This window comes from Gobius niger (assembly GCF_951799975.1).
Source record: "Gobius niger genome assembly, chromosome: 12".
Classification (NCBI taxonomy): domain Eukaryota; kingdom Metazoa; phylum Chordata; class Actinopteri; order Gobiiformes; family Gobiidae; genus Gobius; species Gobius niger.
This window is the reverse complement of record NC_136863.1, coordinates 30,824,104-30,850,352: the sequence shown is the minus strand read 5'-3', so window position 1 is coordinate 30,850,352 and position 26,249 is coordinate 30,824,104. Positions and strand designations below refer to the sequence as shown.

The window sequence follows — 26,249 nt, the reverse complement described above, 5'->3', positions numbered from 1 at the left end:
CAAAAAAGCCATCCTTGATGACTATACAAACAGCTATGCATCGATGGCTTTAACAGTTTGCGCTTTCTCAAATGCACATTCAAATGCATCGATGAGTCGGCGTCCGAGTTAGTTTGGAGACAAAGCAGCGACAGAGTCATAAAAAAAACAAAAACACAGATTGTGCATAACTGTGTCTGGTCAGTCTGCCTTTTCTTACAGCAGTGCAAACATGTGGACTTCATTAACAGCTGGGTTTAAAGACACTATACCCGACTTTTCTTTTTCTAGTGATGGAGTGAAATTAGCTTTGTCCTCCTTTAGGACATTTCAAACTCAGGGAAAAACACTGTCCATCTATTTATGAAGTATTTGTGTCAATTTCATTAAATCTCAGGCTAGTTAGTATGATAAATGTGCCAATAAACTCATCTCTGTGAAGATTTGGGATGCAAAAAATAGGTTAGGAATTAATATGGACCGCAACTTATACTTTAAATGAACGTCTTCCTCTTTCCTTGTTTGTTTTCAGAGAATCAGGTACAGGCTTTTAAGATCATATACAAGTTTAAAATGTTCACTTTCAGGATCAACTCTGGGCTTAAACTTTGACAAACATACAGTACAGTGTAGTACCTAATTGTTACTTTTTTCCTCAGACTTTGACTAAAAAGGTATTTTGACATAAAACCCTTTCAGTCAAAATCTTAATAAATATGTAATGACTGTTTGGGTTTGACCCGACACAACATCAGCACATTATAACACGAGGCAGATGGCACACATCAGCACACATCAGGCTTATATCAAAGTTAAAGCTTTCAAATCAGTGCATTCATTATGAATTCATCTGAAATTAATCGCATCATCTATTTTTTTCAACCAAACCCACACGACCTGAAAGACAAAGCTCTTGTATTAACTACATATTGCAAACCAGGAGTCTCCAGCCTTTTCACACAGTGAGCTGCTTTCATGAAACAAAAGCGACAGATGAATTGCTTGAATTTGTCCTTATGTATATGTGTGACAATTAACAAAAACTAACTAAACTAACTAACTTATACTCTAATTGTGAACCTAAAAGTTTGCAGATTCTGTTCAAAATGTCCCAAAGAAAATGTACCTAAAATATGATTATGAAGCTGGTGTAGAAATGTTAAAGCCTTGGGCGAGTGAGAGCCCCGTTATAAGCTTTTAGGGCTTTCCCCATAGAATTATAAACCTGTGAGCAAATGCTTTATATTTGAGTATTAATAATGAATCCAATCATAAACGGCTACGTGATTTTTTTTTTCCTGCGCAAACAATGAAACATTTTTTTTTATTCGGCCCAAACTCGTTTCTAGCTCTCACAATCCCTAGCGCATGCACGAACTGTCCAAGCAAATTGATTATCTGTACGTTTCAAGCACCGTGTACAGCTTTGAGGCGAGGGGACCACACCCACAATGCATTTCACCCATTTAGAATCTACTTCTATCTTTGCAATTCATTCATTCACTTATCACTGCATCACTTTATATCACTTTATCACTTATACACCATTTGTAAATCCAATCCCGTTGCTGTTCTACGTCAATTGTGTTTGTCTTAACATATTTTACCTCTTATTTTTTAACTTATTTATCTTAATATTCTTCTGCATGCCCCTAAAGCCTTATAGTTTAAAGTTTTATCGCTTATTTTTGATCTAAACTCTGTGTATCTCTTTCTTGCACGTCTCACCAAGAAAAAAATCCTAGTTTGTGAACCAGCTTACAAACAACGGCAATAGAAACTAAATGAAATGAAATGAGCGACTGGTGTAACTTGTCAGGAGCTTCAGACTGTGAGGAGTAAATATGTCTGTGTATCGGTCCGTAATGAAAAGAATAATAGACACATATATAAAAAAACTTTCCTATTTTAATGAGTAAAAAAAATATATTGAAGTCGATTCATTTAGACCTGCATAATGTAGTGTGACTCGATCAAGACTTTTTTTTTTAACGCCATCTTTAAGGCATCAGTTTTCCAGAGCCCGCGGGGTTCAGCGCTACCTGGCAACTACAAAAAGAATAAAAAACAGATTCAGAAGGTCTTCCAAGAAAAAGAGGTTTCCGACACCCTTTTTTCTGACAGACCGTGTTCAAATATTAATTCAACTTAAATACTTAAAGTCCGCCGATGACCGCGGCCGCTTTCATGTGTAAATGATTTCCACTTTTCATCCCTCGAACATCAAAAAAAAAAAATGTTCTCAACTTCTGAAAACAGATTAATTTTTGCCGGCTAATGCGCGTCTTTCATTCTCTTGTTCCCACGGCCGCGTCCGTGTGGGAAAAAGTGAAGCGCTCTCCCCTCTGTGCACTCGTGGAAAGGAGCGCCGGTTCTTTTGAGCAGTGCAATAGCGCCATCTAAAGGCCGGAGCGTTTCATGCAGCTTGAGAACTTTCCATGACCCCCTTCTTCCCTTTCTGCTGCTGCTGCTGCTGGCGGCGTGTGCTGGGGGGGGGGCTTTTCGTCGGGGAGGGAGATCGGAGCTGTCATTTTTTTTTTTTGTCCAAGGAGAAAGAGAGAGAGACGTGGTTGTCAGAGTCCCGGCTCGTTACTTTAAGTTTGGGAGTTTAAAGTTTAAAGTGAAAAAAAAAGATGATTTTCTCCAGTTCAGCTTTACCCAAATCTAAAAGCTCCTCTATAGGCCTGTGAAGCGCCTCATTTGAAATCCCAGACCTACAAAACTGATCTAAACACATATTTTTTTCACATTTTTGATGACTTTTTGTTTCATAGTCATCCTCCTTTTTGTCGCTTTTTTTTTTTCAAGAAGCTTTTACATTTGGGTAAAGCCGAACTGGAGAAAATGTGCGTGCTTAAGGCTGGGGTTAAGAGGTTAAAGGGACTTAAAAATGTTTAAACTGTTTTCCTTCCCCTACATGTTCCAGCCACGTCCTAATGTGTAGAATGAAAAAAAGGTGCTACTTCGTCATGCACAATATAGAAGATGCAGTTACGCGTATGGCCTGAGGTGGCAGTAGTGAGTGTAAAAATGACCAACTTGCATCTAGTCCCTTTCATGTAGCCTATATTTTAAATTCAATATCAGGTATTTCATGTGTACAATGGATAAAATTGTATTCAAGGACAAATATTCAAATATGAAAACTGGATTCAATCTCAATCTTTGGTAGGTGGGTTTCCTCCAGTTTCCCCTCCCACTAAAACATGTACAAGTGTGAGCTCATTAACATGCACTGTCCCCACCAAATAATCAGATGAATAAATCATGTTTTACTGGATGAAAATACATATATGTTTATATTATTTATTTATGTATTCATAAATAAATACTACAACAAAATGACTAAATACTCTATGGTGTGACTTTTTTTTCACATTCCTTTTGCCTGATAAAGGTATGTTGTAAAAGTATCTGAATGAAATAAGAATGATACGTGCTGTATAGATACAGACGGCATCTCGTCATAGAAGGGGGCGTGGCTTCGCCGAGGGGGAAAATAGAATCTTTAGAGAAACACAATTTTCCACTCGTTTTTGCCATTTTCTGGTGGAATCTCAACTTATTTATCACATACAAATAAAGTCAAGTGTAAATCGGGCCCATATGGATATTTTCTCACAGCAGATTGTTCAGTAGAAGTGAAAAAACTGCAGTTGTAGCTAGCGCGAGCTAACCGTTAGCATTAGCCCGATGCTAACATGTAGCATTAAGTTAGCATTCTCCGTTATTCATGTATTTATGGGCTGTTGAACCACTTTGCTCCTCCCCATGTCTTTGTATCATTATTTAGTAGAAACTATATTCATAATTCAGCATTTGTTACAGTCGTTTTTGAATAATTAGAGAAAATTTACATTTTTCAAAATTGTTTTCCCCCTTAACTGTTTTTCCAGAGATGCCGTCTGTATCTATAAATACAGACGGCATCTCTGGAATCGCCCATATATGGTCATGTTTGAAAACAGCTAAGGGGGAAAACAAATTTGGTGAAAAATCTAAACTTTCTCTAATTATTCAAAAACTACTTTAACAAATGCTGAATTATGAATATAGTTTTGTACTACAGCCCATAATTACAGAAATAAATGAGAATGCTAACACAATGCGTCATGTTAGCATCATACAAATGCTAACGCTGGCTAGCACTAGCTACGACTGCTTTTTTTTTTGTTTTTCTGCTGTGAATAAACATCCATATGGATCTGATTTGGACTTGACTTTATTTTTATGTGAGGTTTATATTTTGGCAGAAATTTGCTAAAAAGAGTGAAAAATTGTGTTTCCTAAAAGATTCTGCCGTCTGTATCTATTGAATTACAATTTGCTGATGTGTGGTCAGCCCGAAGAGTCAATATGCAACAAAAAAAAAAACAATTAGTCCTTTTTTTTGTCCTTTTTTTTCGTCAAAATCTGATGAAATAGGTAAACATTAGGTGTAGTGTCTTTAACAACCAAATGTTGGCTAAGTACTAATTCAAAGTGGTAAAAGTGAACAAATACTTAAAGCAGTACTAAGTAACGTGTTTACCTTAATAAATCCTCTCCGTAGTCCCTGTGGGGATAGTACAAGTGTTTATGGTGTCTCTGGCAAGAAGAAGCTAACAAGCTAACGGGCAAAGCTAACTGCGGGCTAACGGTATTTACAGCCAAGTTTGAGTGAAAAAATTATTTCCATTGTATAATTGGATGCACAATATCCCTCTCTCCCTTCGCCTTTCCTGTCGGCGTAGTATTTACTCTCCACGACAATAAATAAGTTAAAAAATCATAACTTGCTACGACACCTGGAGTTGCGCTTATGGCCTCTAGGGGCAAGAGTCACTTAGTACTGCTTTAAAACCTTTCTGTTAAAACTAAACCACACTGGGATATTGTATTTAGATTTTGAGTAAAGTTGTTTTTACTGATTGCTGAAAATTGTTGCATTTCTGGAGATTAAAAGCTCAATCAATAAGGCCAAGTTCGAAATGTTGTAAAGTAGTGGACTGAAAAGTTTGGAGTCTGTCGGAGCTTCTAAAGTGGAGACGCTGTTGCAGGAGTGAAAGAGAAAAGTCATATTGAGAAGTCGGGGATTAAAGCTTTGTAATGTATTCGCTGTGGGCCGACGTTCTCCCGCAGACTTGACTTCTCCCACAAAGGAAACGACCGTACTTGGATTACACAGCGTGGCAGGCTTGTCATTCGGGAGTTGGCGAAACTTTAAGGGATTTCAGGACGAAAAACGGAGACGCGTTTCACCAAGAGTGTCAAGGAATAAACATCTTAATGAGTGATTTGGTTTCGTCTCCGGGACTCAGTGTCTCCTTTGCAAGAGAGACCTGTTTGAACAGTTTTACACAGGGCTGGGACAAAGCATCGTTTAGCAATATATAAGTATCGATTCTTTATTGATTTCAATACTTTTATGAAATATGTTAAGCTAAAAGGATGAATTGAAGTTAAATAGGAACTCATCAATGTATCAGGCCGAATGGTTTTGTTTCTTGAAGTATTTTATAAAATAAGAAGTTTAGTTTAGCATTTGCATCTCTCCTGTGTTTATGTGCAGCTTTATGTTCACAGGCATTTTGTATCTGGCAGTCCTTCATATTTTGTTGTGGACACTTTAAAGCAGTACTAAGTAACTCTTCCCCCTAGAGGCCATAAGCGCAACTGCAGGTGTAGTAGAAAGTTACGATTTTTTAACTTATTAATTGTCTTGGAGAGTAAAGACTACGCCGACAGGAAAGGCGAAGGGAGAGAGGGTTACTGTGCATCCAATTATACAATGGAAATATTTTTTTTCACTCAAACTTTGCTGTAAATACTGTTTAAAGTGACGTTAGCCCGCAGTTAGCTTTGCCCGTTAGCATGTTAGCTTCTTCTTCGTGATTCCATTAGTGTGTATTGGTGGCTCCGGTCCGGTGGCAGTCAAGTTGCAAACATGATTTTCTGGCCAGAGACACCAGGGGGCGCTGAAAGACCCTCCAGTCATCCCATAAACACTTGTATCACCCCCACAGGGACTACGGAAAGGATTTATTAAGGTAAACACGTTACTTAGTACTGCTTTAAGACACATGACCGTTCAATAGATTTTAAAAGGTAAATATATATTATAATTACTTACAGTATCGCAATAAGTATCGGATTGGCCACAAAGTATCGCGATACTTGGATCGTGACAAAAGTGTATCGTCCCAGCACATAGTTCTACAAATTAATCAAAACACACAGTATGGCGACTATAACACAAACATTCATTCAATCAAAACAATTACAACAGTGTTAACTTTCTTCAAAACAGCATACTTTCATGAAATATGTTAAGTTAAAAGGATGATTTGAAGTTAAAAGGATGAACAAATCAAAATAGTTCTAGTAAATTAAAGGGATATTTCAGGATGTTTGACATAGGGCCTCTTTTCCTAGTCATCCAGAGTGTTGTTGATTTTTGGAGATATATATATATTTTTAATTCATGCAGTCCTTATATTTGAAGAGTTTAGTGGTGCTAGGCTAGTGCTAGGCTAGTGCCTGTCTATGGTAACTAGTAGCCTGCATTAAAAACAGTCTGACCCGAGCACAGTGCACCTGAGGCAGCTTCGTGGTTGTGAACGACGCAGCGGCGGAGTGATCTGCTAGAAAATAGTCCCTCAAAATGTGATACTTCATGTGATTCGGGTCAGTTATATTCCAAAAATGATTCTATCGACACAGACATTTATATGGTTAGTCTGGTGTTATAAGTGATTTGCCTTCAAATATAAGAACTGCATGAACTGTATATATACTGTATATCTCCAGAAATCAACAACACTCTGGAAAACTAGAAAATGAGGCCCTACGTCAAAAATCCTGAAATATCCCTTTAAGCTGAAAAGTTTTTGAAGTATTTTATCACTTACTCACAAGGTATTTAAACAGATTGTCCACACGCAAAGTCTTCTTCTAAAACTAAGAAGTACACACAACTGTTTATTCTCCCAAACGACGCCCCTTTTCCGAACATCCCCCATCCATCGCGGGACCTGCGCGCTGATCCTTCGTATGAAATTTGAATATGGCCCACACACTTGGGCGCCCGCTTCATAATGCATACATGAATCTCCATAAGCAGGAGAGAGAGAGAGAGAGGGAGGCGGGGCCCCTGCTGCGTGGCCGGGGTCAGGAGGGAAAGAGTGATCTAATGGCTGAGTATTCCTGGTACAGCATTAGCCGAGCATCCCGCAGTCCCAGCAGTGGTAATGCAGTGGAAACGCGGGGCAGGATGTAGTGCCGTAAGAGGCCCGTTCTGCTTGATAAATAATGGATCGTAATGTATATTTAAAAATATACACGTGTTCGTAAACGTAGATGTCACTGTGTATAATTACGACTAAATCCTTTACTCTTTGGGTCGTGTTCTTTGGAGAGTTTGTTGCATGCCATCAACCATTTATTTTGATCCAGGAGAAGGGGGGAAGGGTCAGCGGTCTTAATGAACAAAATATGTTGAAAGTTCCTCATGTTTGCTTTGTAGTCTGGAAGGCGAGACACTGCAGGTGAATAGGGAAAAAAAATAAATTTACAGATATCAGTTTGAAACTTTTGCAGTTCATTACTGGCGTAAATGTGAGAAAAAAATATACTGCAGGTTTTTTGTCATTTTATGTTTTCATGTAAAAACAAGGTGTTTTATGCCTAAAAAATGCCCAAAATGTCCCATCTTCCCGGCAATGAAATCTGGATTGAGCTACATTCATATTTATGGTTTTATTTGATTGACAAATAAGTTACCAAGACTTTTTCTGAGGGGATTTTGGATTTCTTTAGTTTTAAAATGATCAGTTTCTGTAAAACTGATCATCTGTTCTGATCATCCATTTTTGCCTTATTTAAAACTCAATATATCAGGCTAAGAATTAGATATTAAGAAATCCCTCTGAAAAGTCTTCAAAATATTGTTCAGTCCAAGGCTTTAGGTGATGCTGACGTGAACATAGTGTCGCCACAATGAGAGGAAAATGCATTTTGAGAAAAAGGCCCTTGAAATGATGTTTTCCCATGTAAATCTATGGGGAAACATTGAATCAGTGCAATATTTAAACATGTTATTGTGAAGATTAGGTATATTTATTGCTTCCAGGTTAAAGCTTTTATGTTCCGAGACCAAAACCTGGCCCAAAACCTGAAAACTGAAAAAAAAAAAAAAGAGTCTTGCCTGTAGACATGCTAAAGAAACAAAAGTTGTTTTCAAATGTAATTGTACAAAACACCAGCAGAGGGCTCCAGTATAGCCTCAAACACAATGGAAAGGAAAACTACTTGGAAGTTTAAAACCAAGGCTGGAGCGCAAAAAGGGAGACCAAAGATGGGAAATGTTCTTAATGAGAAAACAGCAGCATAAAACTGAACACAAGCACCGACACGTCACTTATGGACCGAGTAAAACCTCTAAGCAGGCAGCACTTTTTTTTTAACGACTATTTGTTTCCCAGAAGCGTTTTGTACCGACGCGGAGAAAGAGCAGACTCCATCGGTGTAATTATGCACAGACTCCAGCAATCCGTCACTGTCCCAACGGCTTACCTTGTTACCGCCGCTGCCTAAAGATATGGAGGTTTGAGAGGGAACAGCCCGCTGCGTCGGACCGCCGCAAAACGCTAACTTCATTACGTGTGACGAGTGTATAGGACGAGGCAGTGGGCTGCAGGGGGGGGGTTAAGAGCCCAACATGTCCTGACGGTATGCTATGGAAGTTTGGTGCGAATTGGTGCGAGGACAGGGGAGCGGGTGTCGCTAAGATTTGATAACGTAATATAGTTTTCTGCTAAATTGACTTTGTAGCGCTTTGACTCCATGTTACAATGTTGTACGATGTGTTTCGAGCCACTTGCACATCTTTGAGTGATCACTGAAATCTCCCCTGTTCTTAGCGCCGCGGTAACGGCTCCCAAATAGCTCCTCCTTTTCAGTTCCTCCCTATGTATACCCAGGAAACGCTTTCTTCACAATGAGTTACCAAGACGTTTTCAGAGGGGATTTAGGATTTCTTTTTTAGTTTTAAAATAAGCTGTTTTTTAGTGGAAAATGTTGTAAAAAATTAATTTTCCCATTGTTTTTTGACATTCAAAACTCAATAAATGGGGCTAGGGATTAAATAATAAAAAATCCCTCTGAAAAAATCTTCCAAATATTGTTCAGTCCAAGGCTGGAAAATGTGAAGTCTTTAGGTCCGACTGACGTGGACATAGTGTCGCCACAATGACAGAAAAATGTGTTTTGAGAAAAAGGCCCTTGAAATTGCATTGTCCCATATAAGTCTATGGGAATTGAATCAGTGCAATATTTAAACATGTTATTGTCAAAATTAGGTATATTTTCTGTTTCCGGGTGAAAGCTTGTATGTTCAGAGACCAATTTGGCCCAAAACCTGAAAACTGAAAACATTGAGTTTTGCCTGTAGTGTCTCCCCTTAACACCTTATTGTGAAAATGTACCGATTATTTGTTTCCAGATTAATGTTTATATGTGTAAGAGCAAACCGGCTCAAAACCAGAAAATGAGCGCCTATGCTAACGTAGCGTTGCATGTTAAGCTAACATGGCTATAAGAATCCAACACAAATCACTGGAGTCAGTCTTGTGTGTAGCCTCCAGATCAGAGAGCTGCACTTGTGCACAGCAGGTGAGTGGAAACGAGAGGCTGAAGTGTGAGCACGTGCACACACACACACACACACACCATCCTTGTGCATGCTCACGTGCACGCTCCTGTCCCCCGCCGAGGACCTAATTATGGGCTGAGGAAGCAGGCCAGTCCCGCTGCCCAGTCACCTGCCAGCCAGTCTCTCCTCTTCTCTCTCAAACAACGTTACTTCCAAGCAAACACAAACTGTATATTAGGCTATATGTTGACACAAAGTTTTAACTTACAAGTAAAAAGCAACAATATATACATAACTGCTCCAATAAGTACAGTTTCTCCAAAATACTACTCAAGTACTGTACTGTTCACCAGTTGTGTTTTTTCACCTTCCTCTCTCCCTTCATGTAGCCACTCTTTTCCCAACTGTGTCTAACTTTGTTCCCAGATTGTAGCCGCCTCCCACTCTCTCCCCTCGCACAATCGCCGCCATTGTTCGCTTTGCCTTTGCGGCGCGTTGTTGTGAAGTTCTGAGTTACAGCGAGCTGCTGCAGCCCGCTGCCCCGAGGCCATGTGCAGACTCCGGATCACGGTGGAAGGCGGCGGGCGGGATCCAGCAGGTACACGAGTCGGGTGTCACACACAGAGGGGGGAGAAAGGAGAGCGGCTCACACACCCTGTCTGCGACCGCCGGCTGACCCAGACACGGTGAAACGCGGGATAAGTGCCGCACCGAAGGGGGAATTCGACAGACAACAGCTTATCCGGGGGCTTATGAGAGCGGGATGGGTATCACTAGACGTGGGATTCATCGACACAGAAAGGAGAAGAATCTTTTGGGGTTTGTTGGTGTCAAGAGATGTTCAAAAGACTGACTTTTTTGTTGTATTGAGTTGTTTTAAAAAGGTGCATTATGAAAAACTTGAGGTACCTCCTAAAGGCTTGTGCTCAACAAGATTTGCAATGTTTTCTCTGAAGTACTATTTAGACTGACTAAAGGAGAGTTCACAGCTTGATAAGTGACACAGAAATGTTGATCCCTCCTCAAAAATCAGTTTTAGTCACACGGAAATCGCTTAGTTTATTCAAAGGCCATGTACCATCACCAGACCTCTGAGCCACTCAAACTGTATTTATTACGACGCCATTGATTTGTTAGCATGACTTTGATCAAAAATGAAAGGTTATATTTTTATTTTAACAGATTAAGAATCCCTGGCAAACTCTAAGCATGAAATTAGGTGCTTAGAAGCGTTCGTTACCACTACTTTACTACTGTACCGGTGCCTTAATTTGCCTTAACTTTTTTCGATTCCTGTGTTATTTTAGTTGAATTAAAATAATGTGTATAAAAGGTGGCTAAAGGTAAAGAGCCGATGTGTTTCCTGTTTCCCTCTAGCTTCTTATTTAGTCCTGGTGGACCAGTTTTCTGTAAGTCCTGGTTTAGTCCTGACTCAGACCGTGGCTCTGCGATCTGTGATAATGACTTAAGTGTTAGTAACTTCTAGCTTTGCTTCGCTTTAAGAAAACCTCTGCATTTGCGCTGAAGCTGCTCATGAGTTCAGGCTTTTTTAGACTCACCGGGAATCATTTATTGGCGCCTGGAGAGAAAAAGTACAGAAAATTGGCACAGAATGTTTCTTTCCGATACCGCCCCCTACCAGAGCTTTTCAGGCGGAACCAAGTACTGTTTAACGGTACCCAGCCCTAATCCTGCTCATATACAAGTAAAGAACTGTGAAATATCAAATCAGAGATGCCCAAAACCATGAGTTCACTTTAATCATTTTGTCTGGGACCTTTTGCACTGAGAGAACTAGCCATGGTTTGATTAACGCCACCAAACTTTATAACTGTTGTGCCAAATAGTCATTGTAGTACGTTGCTTTATTTCAATTCTTACGGCAGAGTTGCTCTAAAAATGGACAAAAACCTGTACATCAACACGCCAGGGACAAACCTTCGATCGGGTTTCAGGCTCCAAACCTACTGTTTTGGAGTGTGTGTTTATCGGCCTTTTAAATGGGACACTGGATACAGCCGACTTTCACTTTGAACCCTTTACAGACTAGAAAAGTACATTACATGTTAAAATGTAGTGAAGTAGAGTACCTGCCAATGGCTCAGTGACTTAGTTCACTTTCACCTTGTGGCAGAAGACACACAGTTTTTCCCCAACCACTCCAAGCAACAAAAACCCCTCTCAAAAGTATTGCGCTCGCACTAGTATTTTGTAAAGTTGGAGCAGCTCTGCCCTGGGATCACAGAGTCTCATTATAAGCAGCTAAACAGACATTTGAGCGGGGCTAAAGTCTGTCTGTCAGGCCGTCTGTCTCCTCTCTCAGGCTGATCCCCGCTACACCCTTGCGGGGTTAGCGCGGCTTTGCTAAGCGCTCACATGTACAAACGCTCTCTAAAGTCATCTGAAGAGAAGGAGAAGCCCGGTTTGCGGTGTGCAGCGAAGGGAAAGTGCACATCCATAACTTTACACGCCTGGGAGCCCAATCAGGAGAGCTTGTTTTTCAACCGGAGAGGACTAGCATCTATCAAGGACCGAGCAAGGCCTAAGTCGTGTTCCCGTGACGCTACGCTTTGAACTGGCTGCGCTTTGGTTTAAGGTTTGCTTAACTGGCCGCTATTGGGAAATGTGTCCTCTGCTTTTGTTCCATCGTTAATATCACTGGGTTCAGCTCAGGAGAAGTTAACATTCTCAGTCCAGCAACAACCCATCTCCAGATCTTGATAGTCTGTAGTGTCTAGCTGCATGGGGAGGAGATACAAACTGGAGGTCGACTGATATGGTTTTAGCTCCAACGATATTTTTCCAAATGTCTTGTCTATAATCCTGATGCTTCTAAACTGTATAATGTGTTAGTGTTGTACTGTGACAGCAGGGGGCGCTTTATTTGGGGCATAGGGCTGATTTATTCAGGACATTCATGCTTAGGTACTTAAGAGTGAGCTCGATAGAAAGACAAAGGCCCCTCCCGAAACTAGCAGATCTTACGCCAAACCGGATGTGCGTCAGCGTCCGCCATGATAAGAAGCGTCCGAATTGTCAGTCAGTTAGGAAGGAGTTAGAGAACGGAGCCTCAATGCTAACTATCATAGCTACTTTAGCATAGGGACCTTTGGTGCTAACTAACTGGTGATTAGGAGCTATGTGCCATCCCACTGCGCCAAATCCCCCTAAAACAACAAGGTTAATTTCATTTATTTTGCTCGAGCTCTGAATATAGCAGACATAATATTATCGGACTCAAAACATCCTCTGTTTAGAGAGTTTGAGCTGCTCCCCTCAGGACCAGGCAGTCATCTGTGCCACAAGCTATTTTACAATTAAACAAACCAACAATACGAAGTAGCCAACAGTGATTTTTATGTATTTATTATTATTCTGCACAGCTGGTCTGTCAGAGAAGATTTTTAAGGAATGTAGATAATGATTTTAACATCATTCAAACTGAGGTTGACGGGCCGTGGTTTGTTGTTTGTATGTTGTCAATGTTTGGATCTGTCTGCTGTGGTCACTGTTGTATGTGTGTATTTCCACTCACTGCAAATGAATTTCCCCACGGGGACAATAACATTTCTACTACTACTACTAACACTAAAGGGAATTGTGAAGGATCATAAATGTCTTTATTTGGACACTTTGTTGTTGTTGGACACTGTGCAGTAGGGGGCGACATGCACTTTTGTTTGGCCTGCACTCCACCAATAACTTTAAAGATGAAGAAAAACAGCTGTTGGTGATGCCCCCCTGGGTAAGGACGGTCGAATTGGGTGAATAGATCTGAATGTCTAGTTCACTAACTGCATAGAGATCGAACAGTTGACCCCATGAAAGGTTAAGGATTAGTTGCTGGTGTTAGTGCTTAGAGGCTGTAATTTGATGGTTTCAGATGCCGCCAAAAATCAACCAATTCCAAAACAAAAAAACTAAGTGTCTCTTATGGTTCTGAAATTAAAAGTCTGCAACATAAATTATATATAAAAATACAATCTGAGGTGCACAAACTTGCGATTGATTTCCACTGCGACGTTTTTCAGTTCCCCTGAGGCCGAGGAAGTTGTGGGAGGACTCATTTTAAGGCTCTGACTGAGCTTTTTCCAATGCAAAAAACGGGAAGTCTATCACTCTCGGCTCTGGAGATATCGGCCTTTAATCGATAGCTGCTATTGTATATATCGGTCCGTTCGACCTCTAATACAAACTCAACACTGAAAGGCTCAGATGGTCTGGGAATCTAACTCAGGCCTTTCTTCTCAGCCCTCATCATGCTTCCTTTGTCCAAAATGATCAGATTTGCACAAACAAATGTTGTATATGTCAGTGATACTCACACTTTTCATCCCAACAAAACAATGCATTTTCCAACTATCACCAGCTTTACCCCAGGTCTATAGCAGCACCAAACAGGGCTAAGGTCCTATGGCTTCAGAGCCACATGCGGCTCTTATGACTCTGAAGATGAAGCGGTAAAGTCCTGCTCTAGTTTAGACATGCTTTAGGCCTGGTCCTATTTGGAGCCATTACTCATTTAAATCTGATTTAGTCTTGGTTTAGTTCTCACTTTCACAGCAAACGCACAAAACAACATTCATTTCCACTCTCTACATGCAGAAAACTTTGTATTTTTGAAGATTCAATTCAAACTTATGTCCCAACGTTAACAAAGGACAATATCAAACCGCTATATATGCCTGACAAGAACACCTACAAAAGATCAAAGCATGTTTGCTAAGTACTATACATCCCTATATAAAAAAACTTTATGAGGATATTGATAGAGTCATACTGATGCATCATTTCCCTCCTAGCAAATAAACATCTGTGACTGGATCCCTTCCAAACTTGTGTTAGACATGATTTACTGTGAGCAGAGTTTAGATGCTTCTCGAGGGACAGAAGGAGTGCCTGACCAGCGACACAGAAAACATCAGTCCTGTTCTTATCCCCCAAAACACAATGACATGTTACACAAACAGGATGACCACAGGCATCAATCACCTATTACCGCTGCCCATTTCCTCTCATTTTCAAGCTGTAAAAGTCAGAGGTAGTTGAGCATAAACTTCTAACAATGCGAATAATGAAGCAAGGGGAAGATGAAATGATCTCTAAAAGGCACGAGGATGCAGATGAGACCACAACATTTCCAAACAAATCAATCAGGTTTTAATTCTTTGCCCCTTCTTCTCCAAACTGACCTTTGCTCATTTTGGCCAAAAGGTTTTGCCTTAAAGGAACAGGCCACCGTTCTTCTGTTCCTTTAACGTCTGTTTTTTGTCTTGAAAATGGATGAGGCATGTCTAAATACAAAGCTTTAACTGTTCCCACTTTAGAACATTGGGCTTCAATGAGCAAAAGGTCCTTTTGGAGAAAAAGGCGCACAGAATTTCATGATCATCAGTTGGATCCATCATCTTGTGGTATTGCAGCCAATGGACCAGAAAACATGTAATAGTTTTTCACATTTCAACTAATTCTGAAGGAAAACGTGACACCATATGTGGAAAATCTGAAATCACGAAGCAAATGACTTCTGCAAATGGGTAATGATCGTAAACAGCTCAAAATCCACGATAGACAGCCTCAAGAGGTGCAGTCTGAAGGTTTTGTCGTGGCCTTCACAGTTTCCCGACCTGAACATCATTGAAGATCTGTGGATGAACCTCCAAAGAGCAGTGTGTGTGACAGACAGCCCAGAAATCTCTTAGTTTTGAAATAGGTTTGTAAAGAAGAAAGGGCTAAAATCCGTCAAACAAGACTTGAAAGACTCTTGGCCTAGAAAAAAGTACCATATTTGGGGGCGACGAGGCATTGATTCTGCAGGTGCCCAAACCTTTGCTCTGGCTTTGTTTACATGCATATTATTTTTCAAATTCAAAACTTGATTTTTTTTTTCAGGGGGTTTTGGGGATTGACATTCCTTTGAGACAACAGCTGACACAACAACAATACTTTCTAGACTCTTGCGCCCGACTTAAAGTCATTTGGCCTTATGGGGGGGCTTAAGGACACTTCATTACCGCGAATGAGGACTTACCAGGAAGGCTATGAGGCTGCGCTGTACGCTCTCCCACTGAAAACAGCTCTTTATGTACCGCAGCGTGTACAGAACGGCCGTGCTGATCCTCCGGACGCGGTATATGTTCTGGGCGAGCACCTATAATGGCATTCATTACAGAAGCGGTTATTATCAGCGCTGTTCCAATTGGACTATTATGTTTACGAGTTTGCAAAAGGCGCTAGGGCAATTTGCGGCTCGCGATGTTCAGAAATTAGACTAATTGGTTTCTGATTCGGTTCGGAGTCAGTGAGGCGGGGCCCCGGGGCCAGCTCAGCTCATTATCTCCAAAGAAAAAACAGAAATGGATCTCCAAAACAGAAGCTCAGCGAGTTTCACCTTTTTATTGAACTTGGGGGTTTCTTCGGTTAATTTGGTCTCCTTGGGTTGGAAGGTTTTGAGCCCAGCGCGGACCTGAAAGAAAGAACAGAGATACGGTTCATACCAGGAAAGAGCCGCACTTTCAAAGTGTTCAGGGACACAAACGGCAAACTGATGGTGCAATGATTCTTTATCCATTATCAGAACAAACAATGTTCAAAAGACACTGCAGGAGAACAGGCACAAAATATTTGGAAAATACTAAAATGGACCATTTCATATTTTCATATAGCAAATGATTGATTATATGTTTTATTAAGAATCATTTTTTAAAACCTCTATTTTATTAGATATTATTTGTTACTATTTAGTGTTTGTAAACTAGTCATTTAATACTACGACTTAAATACTATCCGCTTATTGTTGTTGTTGTTGTTCTTTTGTTTGTTGGGGTGTCAATAAATCAGCCAAGAGAATCTTAAATGTTGTGCCCTGTTTGTGAAGTAGTATAGTAGTTCAAGTGAGGTAGTTCTGAACTCGACTGTGGAAAGCTTCAAAGTCGTCAGGCAAAGCTGCAGCAACAACTACAGTGGGAGGAAAAAGTAAGTATCGTTTGGAATTTCTCACATTTCTGCCTAAATTGGTCACAAAATGTGAATGAAACAGTGTCTGCTTGAACTAATACCACCAAAACATTAACATTATATTATATTTTTATTGGCCATAACATGTAAACATTCACAGGAGAGCGTGGAATAAGTGAGTACACCTCCTGAATCTCACTGAACTGCAGCAGTTTTGTAAAGAGAAATGGTCCAAGATTCATCCTGATTGTTGTGAGCGTCTAATTTACAACTACAGAAAAGCAGTTATTGCTGCAAAAGAAGGATCAGCAGCTATTACATACAGGGGTTCACTTACTTATTCCACGCTATTGTGAATGTCTGCAAAATATCTCAATAAACTTGAATTAATTTGTCTAGTGATGACAGCACGTTGTCCAGGCTCTGAGGCAACAAAACAGCCCCACACCATGATTCTCCTGCTCCAGACTTCACAGTGAGGAGAGGGTTTAGATGTTGATGTGCTGTTCCATTTTTATTCCACACATGACGTTTTGTGTTCCGCTCAAACTATTCAACTTTGGTTTGTGAAAGAGCTTGGATGCTCCACAGCACTACACATATACTGTGGACTCATTAATCCAAAAGTCGAAACTTCTGAGCAGAACACACAGTGTGTGGATGAAAAATGGAACAGCATCAACATCAAAACCCTCTCCTCACTGTGAAGTCTGGAGCAGGAGAATCATGGTGTGGGGCTGATTTGTTGCCTCAGGGCCTGGACAACATGATATCCTCAATAGAAAAAAGTTTATCAAGATATTTTACAGACAACCTGAGACATTCACAACATGCATGGAATAAGTAAGTGAACCCCTGTATTAAATAGTTTTTGATCTTTTTGCTTGATGCTTTTCTGTAGTTGCAGATTAGACGTTCACAACAATCAGAATGAATCTTGGACCATTAATCTTTACAAAATTGCTGCAGTTCAGTGAGATCCAGGAGGTGTACTTACTTATTCCACACTCTCCTGTGAATGTTTACATGTTTAAGGCAATAAAAATAGAATAAAATGTTAATGATTGGGTGGTATTAGTTCAAGCAGACACTGTTTACTCATTCTTATGGATTTGATAAAGATCAAACCACATTTTGAGACCAATTTAGGCAGAAATGTGAGAAATCGGGGAGTTGGGAATTGGGGGTTCACTGAGTATCACAACAGAACCAGTACTTTTCAAAGTGGGGAAATCATACCCACATACTTATTTAACAATTTGAAATAATGTCTATCTAAGGACAGGGACTCGAAGACAGACGGGCCAGGGCTGGTGAGGATTTTGGGGCTTCATTTGCATAACCTGGCAAAAGCCCAATGGATATTACACCGCACATTTCTATAGCACAATAATATCAGTCTAGACAGGCTCTGGTTTAAATCGTTTGGGAAGAGGATGGACATTTGGTGAATTAGGCTCAACATGCCCACAAAACAGCCATATGCTATTTTCCAGCTTGTGCTCACTATTCAGCTCCTTTAAACAGACACTTACCTTGTTAAAAATCACATCTATTTCTAATGTAATGGTCCCCTTGTGCGTCTTCTCCAAATCTTCTTTCTTCAGAAACAGGCAGATCTGCTGGCCGTTCTTTACCTTTAAAAACACACATAAGCATAATCAACCGTATTTTCGATTGTAACATTCAGATTCTGACACTTACAGTCAGTAACGGCACGGCGACTTTCCCCAAAAAGTTGTCTCCGCTTTCATCCAGCACTGTTATCTCCATCACGTCGTGTATGTCTTTGATGGGACTGGGGGAGATCACAAAAGCACTTGTTATTCAGTCTGGAAGCGCGCAGGAGAAGGAGAGCAAGAGTTATTTTTGTACTTCTAACTCACAACGTCAGGGCTTTGTTCCATTCCGGGTTGAGTGTTTTGTAAAGCGTGTGGGTCTGCAGCCGGCCGTTGCCCACCTCCACCACACAGAAGGGGTTACTTTTACCTGCACACGGCAAGGCGGGAGACATGAAAATACATTTAGACATATGAATATTAGAGGTTTTCTTAGTGACATGAATGTATGGGCAAAAATATTTCCATGTAGAAATAAATTAAGTTTTATTCTTAAATACGGGTTTAAATATTTTAATCAGAATAAAGAACAAAAATATCTTCTAAATATTGTTTACAACAAGCTGGATAAAATAGTATCTTAGATCAGTGTTTCCCAAAGTTGGGGTCGGAGACACGTGGAGCCACAGAGGACCTGCACACAGCAGCAGGAGGACCTGATACACCTGAACCACCAGGAGGACCTGATTCACCTGAACCACCAGGAGGAACTGATTCACCTGAACCACCAGGAGGAACTGATTCACCTGAACCACCAGGAGGACCTGATTCACCTGAACCACCAGGAGGAACTGATACACCTGAACCACCAGGAGGAACTGATACACCTGAACCACCAGGAGAAACTGATACACCTGAACTACCAGGAGGAACTGATACACCTGAACTACCAGGAGGAACTGATACACCTGAACCACCAGGAGAAACTGATACACCTGAACTACCAGGAGGAACTGATACACCTGAACCACCAGGAGGAACTGATTCACCTGAACCACCAGGAGGAACTGATACACCTGAACCACCAGGAGAAACTGATTCACCTGAACCACCAGGAGGACCTGATTCACCTGAACCAACAGGAGGACCTGATTCACCTGAACCACCAGGAGGAACTGATTCACCTGAACCACCAGGAGGAACTGATTCACCTGAACCACCAGGAGGACCTGATTCACCTGAACCAACAGGAGGAACTGATTCACCTGAACCACCAGGAGGAACTGATTCACCTGAACCAACAGGAGGACCTGATTCACCTGAACCGCCAGGAGGAACTGATTCACCGGAACCACCAGGAGGAACTGATTCACCAGATGATTTCAAACACCAGATTTCAATTTGAAAGCCAAGGTGCAACTTCCCTTAATAATGCTCTGTGTGCATTGAAAAGAACACAAACCTGTGTTTCATCCATTTTGTCACCGACTTAGGTAAATAAATAACTTCCATGACATAATTCCAAAATAATGTTTTCATTCTTCTCATTTTTGTTCTCTTTGTGTTTTTGCAGTACGTTAATGGATGCACATATGTTAAATATTGTTAAGAAATCAGATTACATATATATCAGAGAACGCATTTCTAATAACGCAGTTTACTCCAGAGATCATATCTGGATCAGATTTTTGGTGAGCATGTAAACTTTAGTCATAGACAAAAAATGTATTCAGAGAAAACTGCCTTTGTCATTATAAGTTCCCAAATTCCACACTAATTGGTTGTTGTGTTGTATTACGTTCAACAGACAAAATTAGGTTGCCGAGTGAGTTGTACCGTTAAGGTCAGAGGAGGCCAGATCCTTTGCCCTGACGACCTTCACCTGCAGGAAGCCAACTTCTCCGACGCACTTGTGAGAATTCTTCAAACTCTGGAAAGAAACATGCAGAAATGCGGTTAGATTTAAGGGACTTTTCAACACACAAAGGGTTTTACATTCATTATACTGACGAGATATAAAGGCTGATTATATAAAAGACATACAAATCTCTCCTCAATGCTCTCCCTTTCTTCGGGTTTCTCTAGTGGAGCTGCTTCCATGTCGGAGATGGACACTCCCCAGCAAGGCTTCAGGGTGAGCAGGAAGACCAGCTGGCCCTTCCCGGGGTTCAGCACGTTGGTGTGTAGCTGCTGCTCATTAAGTGGAAGCCGCGATAGGTTCACCTCGATCCTACACGGGAGGAAGAGAGAAATAGCTCCAATCCAAGGCAACCGAGGTCCTAAGTCATTCAGACTTTAAAGAGGAAGCATATCAGAGTTTTACAAGCCTTAAACTTTGTGATAAAGTTGTTCCCACGTCAAAAACATTTCTGGAGAAATAGTTTTGCTTCAATCGTGCAGTTTTGAGCGATCGATTCTACAGTGGGAGGAAAATGTATATGAACGCTTTGGAATTGATCACATTTCTGTTTAAATTGGTCGTAAGAATGAGTAAACAGTGTCTGCTCAAACTAATACCACCCAAAAAAAATTACATGTTATCATATTGTTAATGGCCATAACAAGTAGGGTTAGACGATGTTCCCTTAATTGGCCGTTGACGATGTTTACAGTGATGATATCGTCCATTTCTCATTATAAGCATTTTTTTTAAAAGACATTTACATCGCCTATATATATGCTGCATATTGCTGTGTATGTTAGGAAAATGTGAGATTGCAGGATAAAGGGATATAAACTAAACATGATCTGAACAGAGTCACGGAACACGACTTTTGCAACAGAAATGTGTTAAAACTCATGCGTAAAGTCTGAGAGGAGGACGATCTTATTCAGAGCGTGAACTCCTCCTCAATACCAAGGCTGTTCTCACACTAATACGAATGTAAATCGGAGCTAAAAGTAAGAACCAGGAAGAGCCAGTGAACCCAGGAATCTCGCTGCACTGCAAAAGTTTTGTAAAGATCCTTGTGCATGTCTAATTTGCAACTACAGGAAAGCAGTTAGTGATACAAAAGAAGAGTTTTAACAGGGGTTCACTTACTTGTCCCACGCTATTGTGAATGTCTCAGGTTTTTCTGCAAAATATCTTGATAAACTTGATAAACCAAACAACACCATGAATCTCCTGCATCATACTTCACAGTGACCATTGTTCCTCCACTCATGACGCTGCGTGTTCCTCCCAAACAATTCAACTTTGGGTTAATCAGTCCACAGAATATTTTGCCAGTGGTGCAGTGGAGCATCCAAGGGCCCTTCAGCAAACCAGAGTTGAAGTGTTTGGGTGGTTGCAGTTCAGCGAGATTCCTGGGTTCACTTACTTTTTCCTCCCTGTCCTGTGTATGTTTACATGTTATGACCATTATACATATGATAACATGTAATTGTTTGGGTGGTATTAGTTTAAGCAGACACTGTTTAGTCATTGTTATGATTTTGATGAAGATCAGACCACATTTTATGAGCAATTTAGGCAGAAATGTGAGAAATTCCAAAGCGTTCACATACATTTTTCTCCCACTGTATCTGTATGTTCTGGATGTTGCTGCCTTTGTATTTTAACTTACTGTGATACAAATACAAGAAAATATTCCCATAACTAGGGCAGAAACATTTGTGAATGAATGTAAACAAAACACCATTGCAACCATGCGTTGGATGAAATTATGACTTAATGGTTAAAAGCTCAAAAAAGGTATGTTTTGCTTAATAGACTTTAAAGGAGCTACGGTTTATTACACTTTGTATGACATGTATGCTAATGTGAGCCGGCGTTGTGAGTGTGGAAAAGAGAGGCGAAAAACGTTATATTTAAAGATGTCAATTGGAAACTTTTTGCTCTAGAAAACGGACATAAACCTGAGGGAAAATCTATTGCAAATTGCCATTTTAAGTTTTCATATACAAATAAGTAATTTTAGAAACATCTAAATAAAGGATAGCCAGGTTTGAATTCATGGTTTTATTCTGTTGATACTTTAGTTGCACAGGATCTTGGATATTGGTTATGAATAAGATAATTATTACTGGGATTAAGAATTAAAGAAAGCTTTAAGGGCTAGGAAATAAATGTTAAATAATCCCTAATCTTTTTAACACATTGAGTGCCAATAACGGAAAATCTCATTGTTGCGTTGTTTTTTTTTGTTTTTGTTTTTTTTCATTACGACACTAGACACTCTAATACACTGTATGTGTGATTTTGGTAGCTCTGATGAACTGAATTGAAATAAATGACGATCAAAAACTTCTGAAAAGTCAAGATTAGGACATTTCGCATATATCATTGCGTTTCTTTTCTTCTTTTTTTTAGTCCGAGGGGACGTGGTGTTGCTTCGCGAACAGCTGTAACGTCGACACTTGGAGCGCGTTTGACAAAGCAGAACAGCTTCCCACGGACAGATTGAAAAAGTTGAGATTTTAACATTTTTTCTGAGTTTTTTAATGGTCTAAATTGGTCCAAGGACGGCTGAGAAACATCCTGTTAAAGTCTTCAATCCAAGAACCAGATTGTTTAAATGCACACTCCATAAATAGCAATCAATCTGCGGCAACACGCGGTGTTTCAAGACGTGTCAACAATGTCATCGTTGAAAATTGACTTGAAACTGAGATATTCAGGCATTTACCTCTTCACAAAATGTCAGTGTCCGTCCAGAGAGGAGTTAATCAGAAAGGAAAGTGTTGCCTAAACCTCCTGCTAAACCCTCCGTGAAATCTGTGATTTTGATCAAAGTAGCCTCTGTTTAGCTTTGGATTTCTCAGGAACCGAGGCATCTAGAATTAAACTGTTTTCACCTACGGAGAGCTTAGATACTCGTCCTTCAAACAAGCCATAGCATGTGTCCAAAGCTATAACATAGAAAATGTTGTGGTGCTACAAATATCATGAAAAATGGTCTGAATTGCTGGCACTCTACAGCTGAATCCCAAAAACAGCGCGGCACTCAATGTGTTAAGAAAACATTAAAAACTTCGGACAGAAAGTCTTTACATTATTATTATTATAACTTTGGAGGTAAGTATATCTTGGATTGTGATATTTATGAGACTTTTTTGGATGCCTGCTTCATTTCTAGCGTTGTAACGGTCTTGACCCTCCAGATTTTATATCAAATATGCCAGAGCTTTGACGAGAGGAGATTGTGGTGTCTATCAGAGGTATATAGTCATGGAACTGAATGGAAATCAAATCAATCATGTACTCACAGGTAGATCATCAATGTGACCTCTTGTTAACTCACCTGTGACTGAGGTTTGGTGACGCATGACATTAAAAGTACAATGTTAAGGGAGAAAACTAGCTAAAAGTCTCAACGCTGGCCACTGCTCGACAGATTCTTTGTTTTCACCCCCAGTGTCTTTCTCACATGATTAAAAATAGGTCTTTTACTGGAGGCGTAGAAGCGAAGCAGGTCTGGCAGGAGGAAACACTCACATGCCCCACGACTCCTCGCCCTTCCTGCCCCGTTTGGAGAACACCTCCACCTGCAGGGGCTCCTGGGTGTCCTCGAACTGATTGAAGTCAAACTGCTCCCTCCACTGGGGGTTGGCCTGGATGCACAGGTTCTGAGGGAGGACAGACAGAGACGCTGCAAATGAGTTACTTCTCTGGTTAAGAGAGACACCGCGGGCGAGGAGGGGGGAAATAATCTAATGAAACTGCCCAGGTGGCATGGTGCGTGCTTCAGGAAGAACCGGGGCCCCTCTGCAGTTCTTCAGAGAGCGTTTTAATTAGGCTTTCATCCTCTTTTAGGGTTAGTCCTCGTTCAGAACGACTTGAGACCCGGTTTAGACACATTGAGCCAAAGTTCAAGCCAGGCCCAATCCTGTTATAGAGCAAGTTTTTAATCTGGCATTATTTTTTTTAGGTGGTACTTTGTGTGAAATATAGAAACGAAAAAAATAATTAAGAGATGTAAATGTAATCCTTTTGAGAAAGAGGGTTCGGCCACATCTGAAACAAAATCTCATCTCACCGGTGCACTGTTAGAGTCTAAAGCAACAGAGCCCAGGCGCTAACAGGAGTGCGTTTTACTTTCCCTGCACTTCTCCACGAAAAACAAACACCGCTAGCAATGTAGCGCCTGCCTCCTGCCGTCCAGAGCCTGAAAACTAGCAACGACAAACTTTGGCAGCAGCCGGAATTTAATCTTTGAACCATCGCACAGTGGAGACGAGTGGTGCGAGCTTGTGATTTTACATTCTCCTTGTTTTGAAATGTGAAATCGAACAATCTTGATGAAGAAAAACACATTTACAGCAGGCTTTAGAGACAGGGTTGTGGCGAAAAAATAGATTGCTAATCGTGCTGAAAAGAAGGTACAATTGCAGCATTTTTTTTTCAACGTCGGAAAAATCATATATGAAGATAATCAGCTAAAATAGCACGGCCCCAGCACACATGGCGATAAAAGTGTGCACCTGCCACACCAGCTACGGCAGCAGGACTCTGCCAGTGTTCTGCTTCCACTCTAAGAAAAAAAAGACAATGGCGTCCGTGAGATCGTACAAATAATCTTTATGGAATTATTAGAGTTTTGTCTTTGCAGTTCCGTCAAAGCCGGTGTTTAGCTGCTCGGAGTGTTAGCGGTAGCTTGTAGCTGCTACAATGCTAAAGGCTAATCAGCTGCAGCCAACATCTATGGGCCCCTTTGGGAAACTCTTACCTCTGTCAGCATTATGTCCAAGACGTGCCGTTTTGAGAGTGACACAGCAACATATGTGCCCTGTCATGGATTCCAGGGACACAAGTCGGCAGCCCAACTTTTCTAATTGGTGATTTTTGCAGAAGCCTCTCCATGTTTAAAAGAACAGGCCACCGTTTTTACATACTGAGATATGTTCTTACCTTAGCTTTGACGAGTTCTATAGGACCTGATCTTCACCCGTGCCAGGAGTAGTTTGGCATCCGCACAGTAAAGTGAAGATTACTGCGCGGATTTCGAACTACTCCTGGTATTATTACGCCTTACAATATAGTTCCCCCTTTTATCTGCTTAGAAAATCCACATTGTTTAATTTTGTGTAATTATACTTTGTAGTGGAACACTTCACGTAACCATATTTAAATAGGGAAAACGTGGAAGAGCTTGGTAGCTTCTATCTTGACCTGTTTTGGAGCTATAGAGGAGAGAGGGAGAGGCTAAATGCTAACGCCGTCTGCGCTGTGTTTACGTGATTGAAGGCACGGTTGAAGACCAGACAGGTCCTAAAGAACTCGTCAAAGCTAAGGTAAGAACATATCTCAGTATGTAAAAACGGTGGCCTATTCCTTTAAGCTAGCAGTAATGGTATATTTAAAAGTGTAACCATTTAGGTTAAAACCAGCTTGTTTAGGGAGACTTCGGAGCGTGGAGAAGGGGCGTGACTTTGTGTGTGTGTTTACATACTGGGTAAACACCGGGTTGTGTAAACACCGCAAATATTGTAGCAGACAAGCTGAACCATATACGAAAACGCTCGTCTCCTGTTTCCTGTTGTTGTTTGGGAAGGAGGCACCGCTGCTTTGGTTTGCGTTGTTGACACATCCTTTAGCGAACAAAAACAAAAAAAGTCAGTTTTACACATACGCCTATTGTGGATCAGCTTATGTGCGTTTGAGTGAGTGAACTCTGAAACCCCACACACGACACGACAGGGGGAGCTTTATAGCGGTATTTTTAAAATGTATTTTATTAGTTTCTTTGACAGGGACATTGCGCATTCATGAACATTTCTGTAAATGCACCAGAATTACGCAATTATCCCTGGAAAGATGTACATAGTGTCCCTAAAAACATAATTAACAATTTTCCAGTAATAAAATGCAGTAACACATACAAAACACATAATATTGCTTTTCTAAATGAGATGTAAATGAGCCTTATTGTCGCTCAGAGAGAGGTGAGAACAGCCCAAAAGTTTAGAGGCCGATTCCTCTCTTTGGCATATTTCCAGTTCCTAAATTCAACTTCCCACGTCTTTTCCAAATATGATCAGATTTCCATGTGTTACACATTGTTGGAAACTTTGGAGACGACACTTTCACAAGCTATGCCCCGCTCAAAATGCCCCAAAAACCGAGTTCTCGTGATGGGTCACATATTGCAGGTGTCTCCATCCTGTAGCTTAGGAGCTAG

At 40.7% G+C, this 26,249-nt stretch overlaps 1 protein-coding gene and 1 long non-coding RNA gene across 2 annotated transcripts in view; one reads left to right on the top strand and one right to left on the bottom strand.

Moving 5' to 3' along the window:
• Positions 1-26,249, top strand: part of LOC306971228 — a 534,022-nt gene that overhangs the window by 448,187 nt on the left and 59,586 nt on the right. The gene's annotated exons all lie outside the window — the stretch shown is intronic.
• The window catches only part of mctp2a (multiple C2 domains, transmembrane 2a), a gene marked incomplete at its 5' end in the record, with an annotated part of 111,629 nt that overhangs the window by 55,094 nt on the left and 30,286 nt on the right, over positions 1-26,249 (bottom strand). Inside the window, 8 exons of the mRNA XM_079568396.1 lie at positions 15,642-15,761; positions 16,002-16,076; positions 18,103-18,204; positions 18,272-18,365; positions 18,454-18,556; positions 19,963-20,056; positions 20,170-20,356; positions 23,567-23,697. Coding sequence (XP_079424522.1) covers positions 15,642-15,761; positions 16,002-16,076; positions 18,103-18,204; positions 18,272-18,365; positions 18,454-18,556; positions 19,963-20,056; positions 20,170-20,356; positions 23,567-23,697 — 906 coding nt within the window. The remainder of the gene's footprint in view (positions 1-15,641; positions 15,762-16,001; positions 16,077-18,102; positions 18,205-18,271; positions 18,366-18,453; positions 18,557-19,962; positions 20,057-20,169; positions 20,357-23,566; positions 23,698-26,249) is intronic.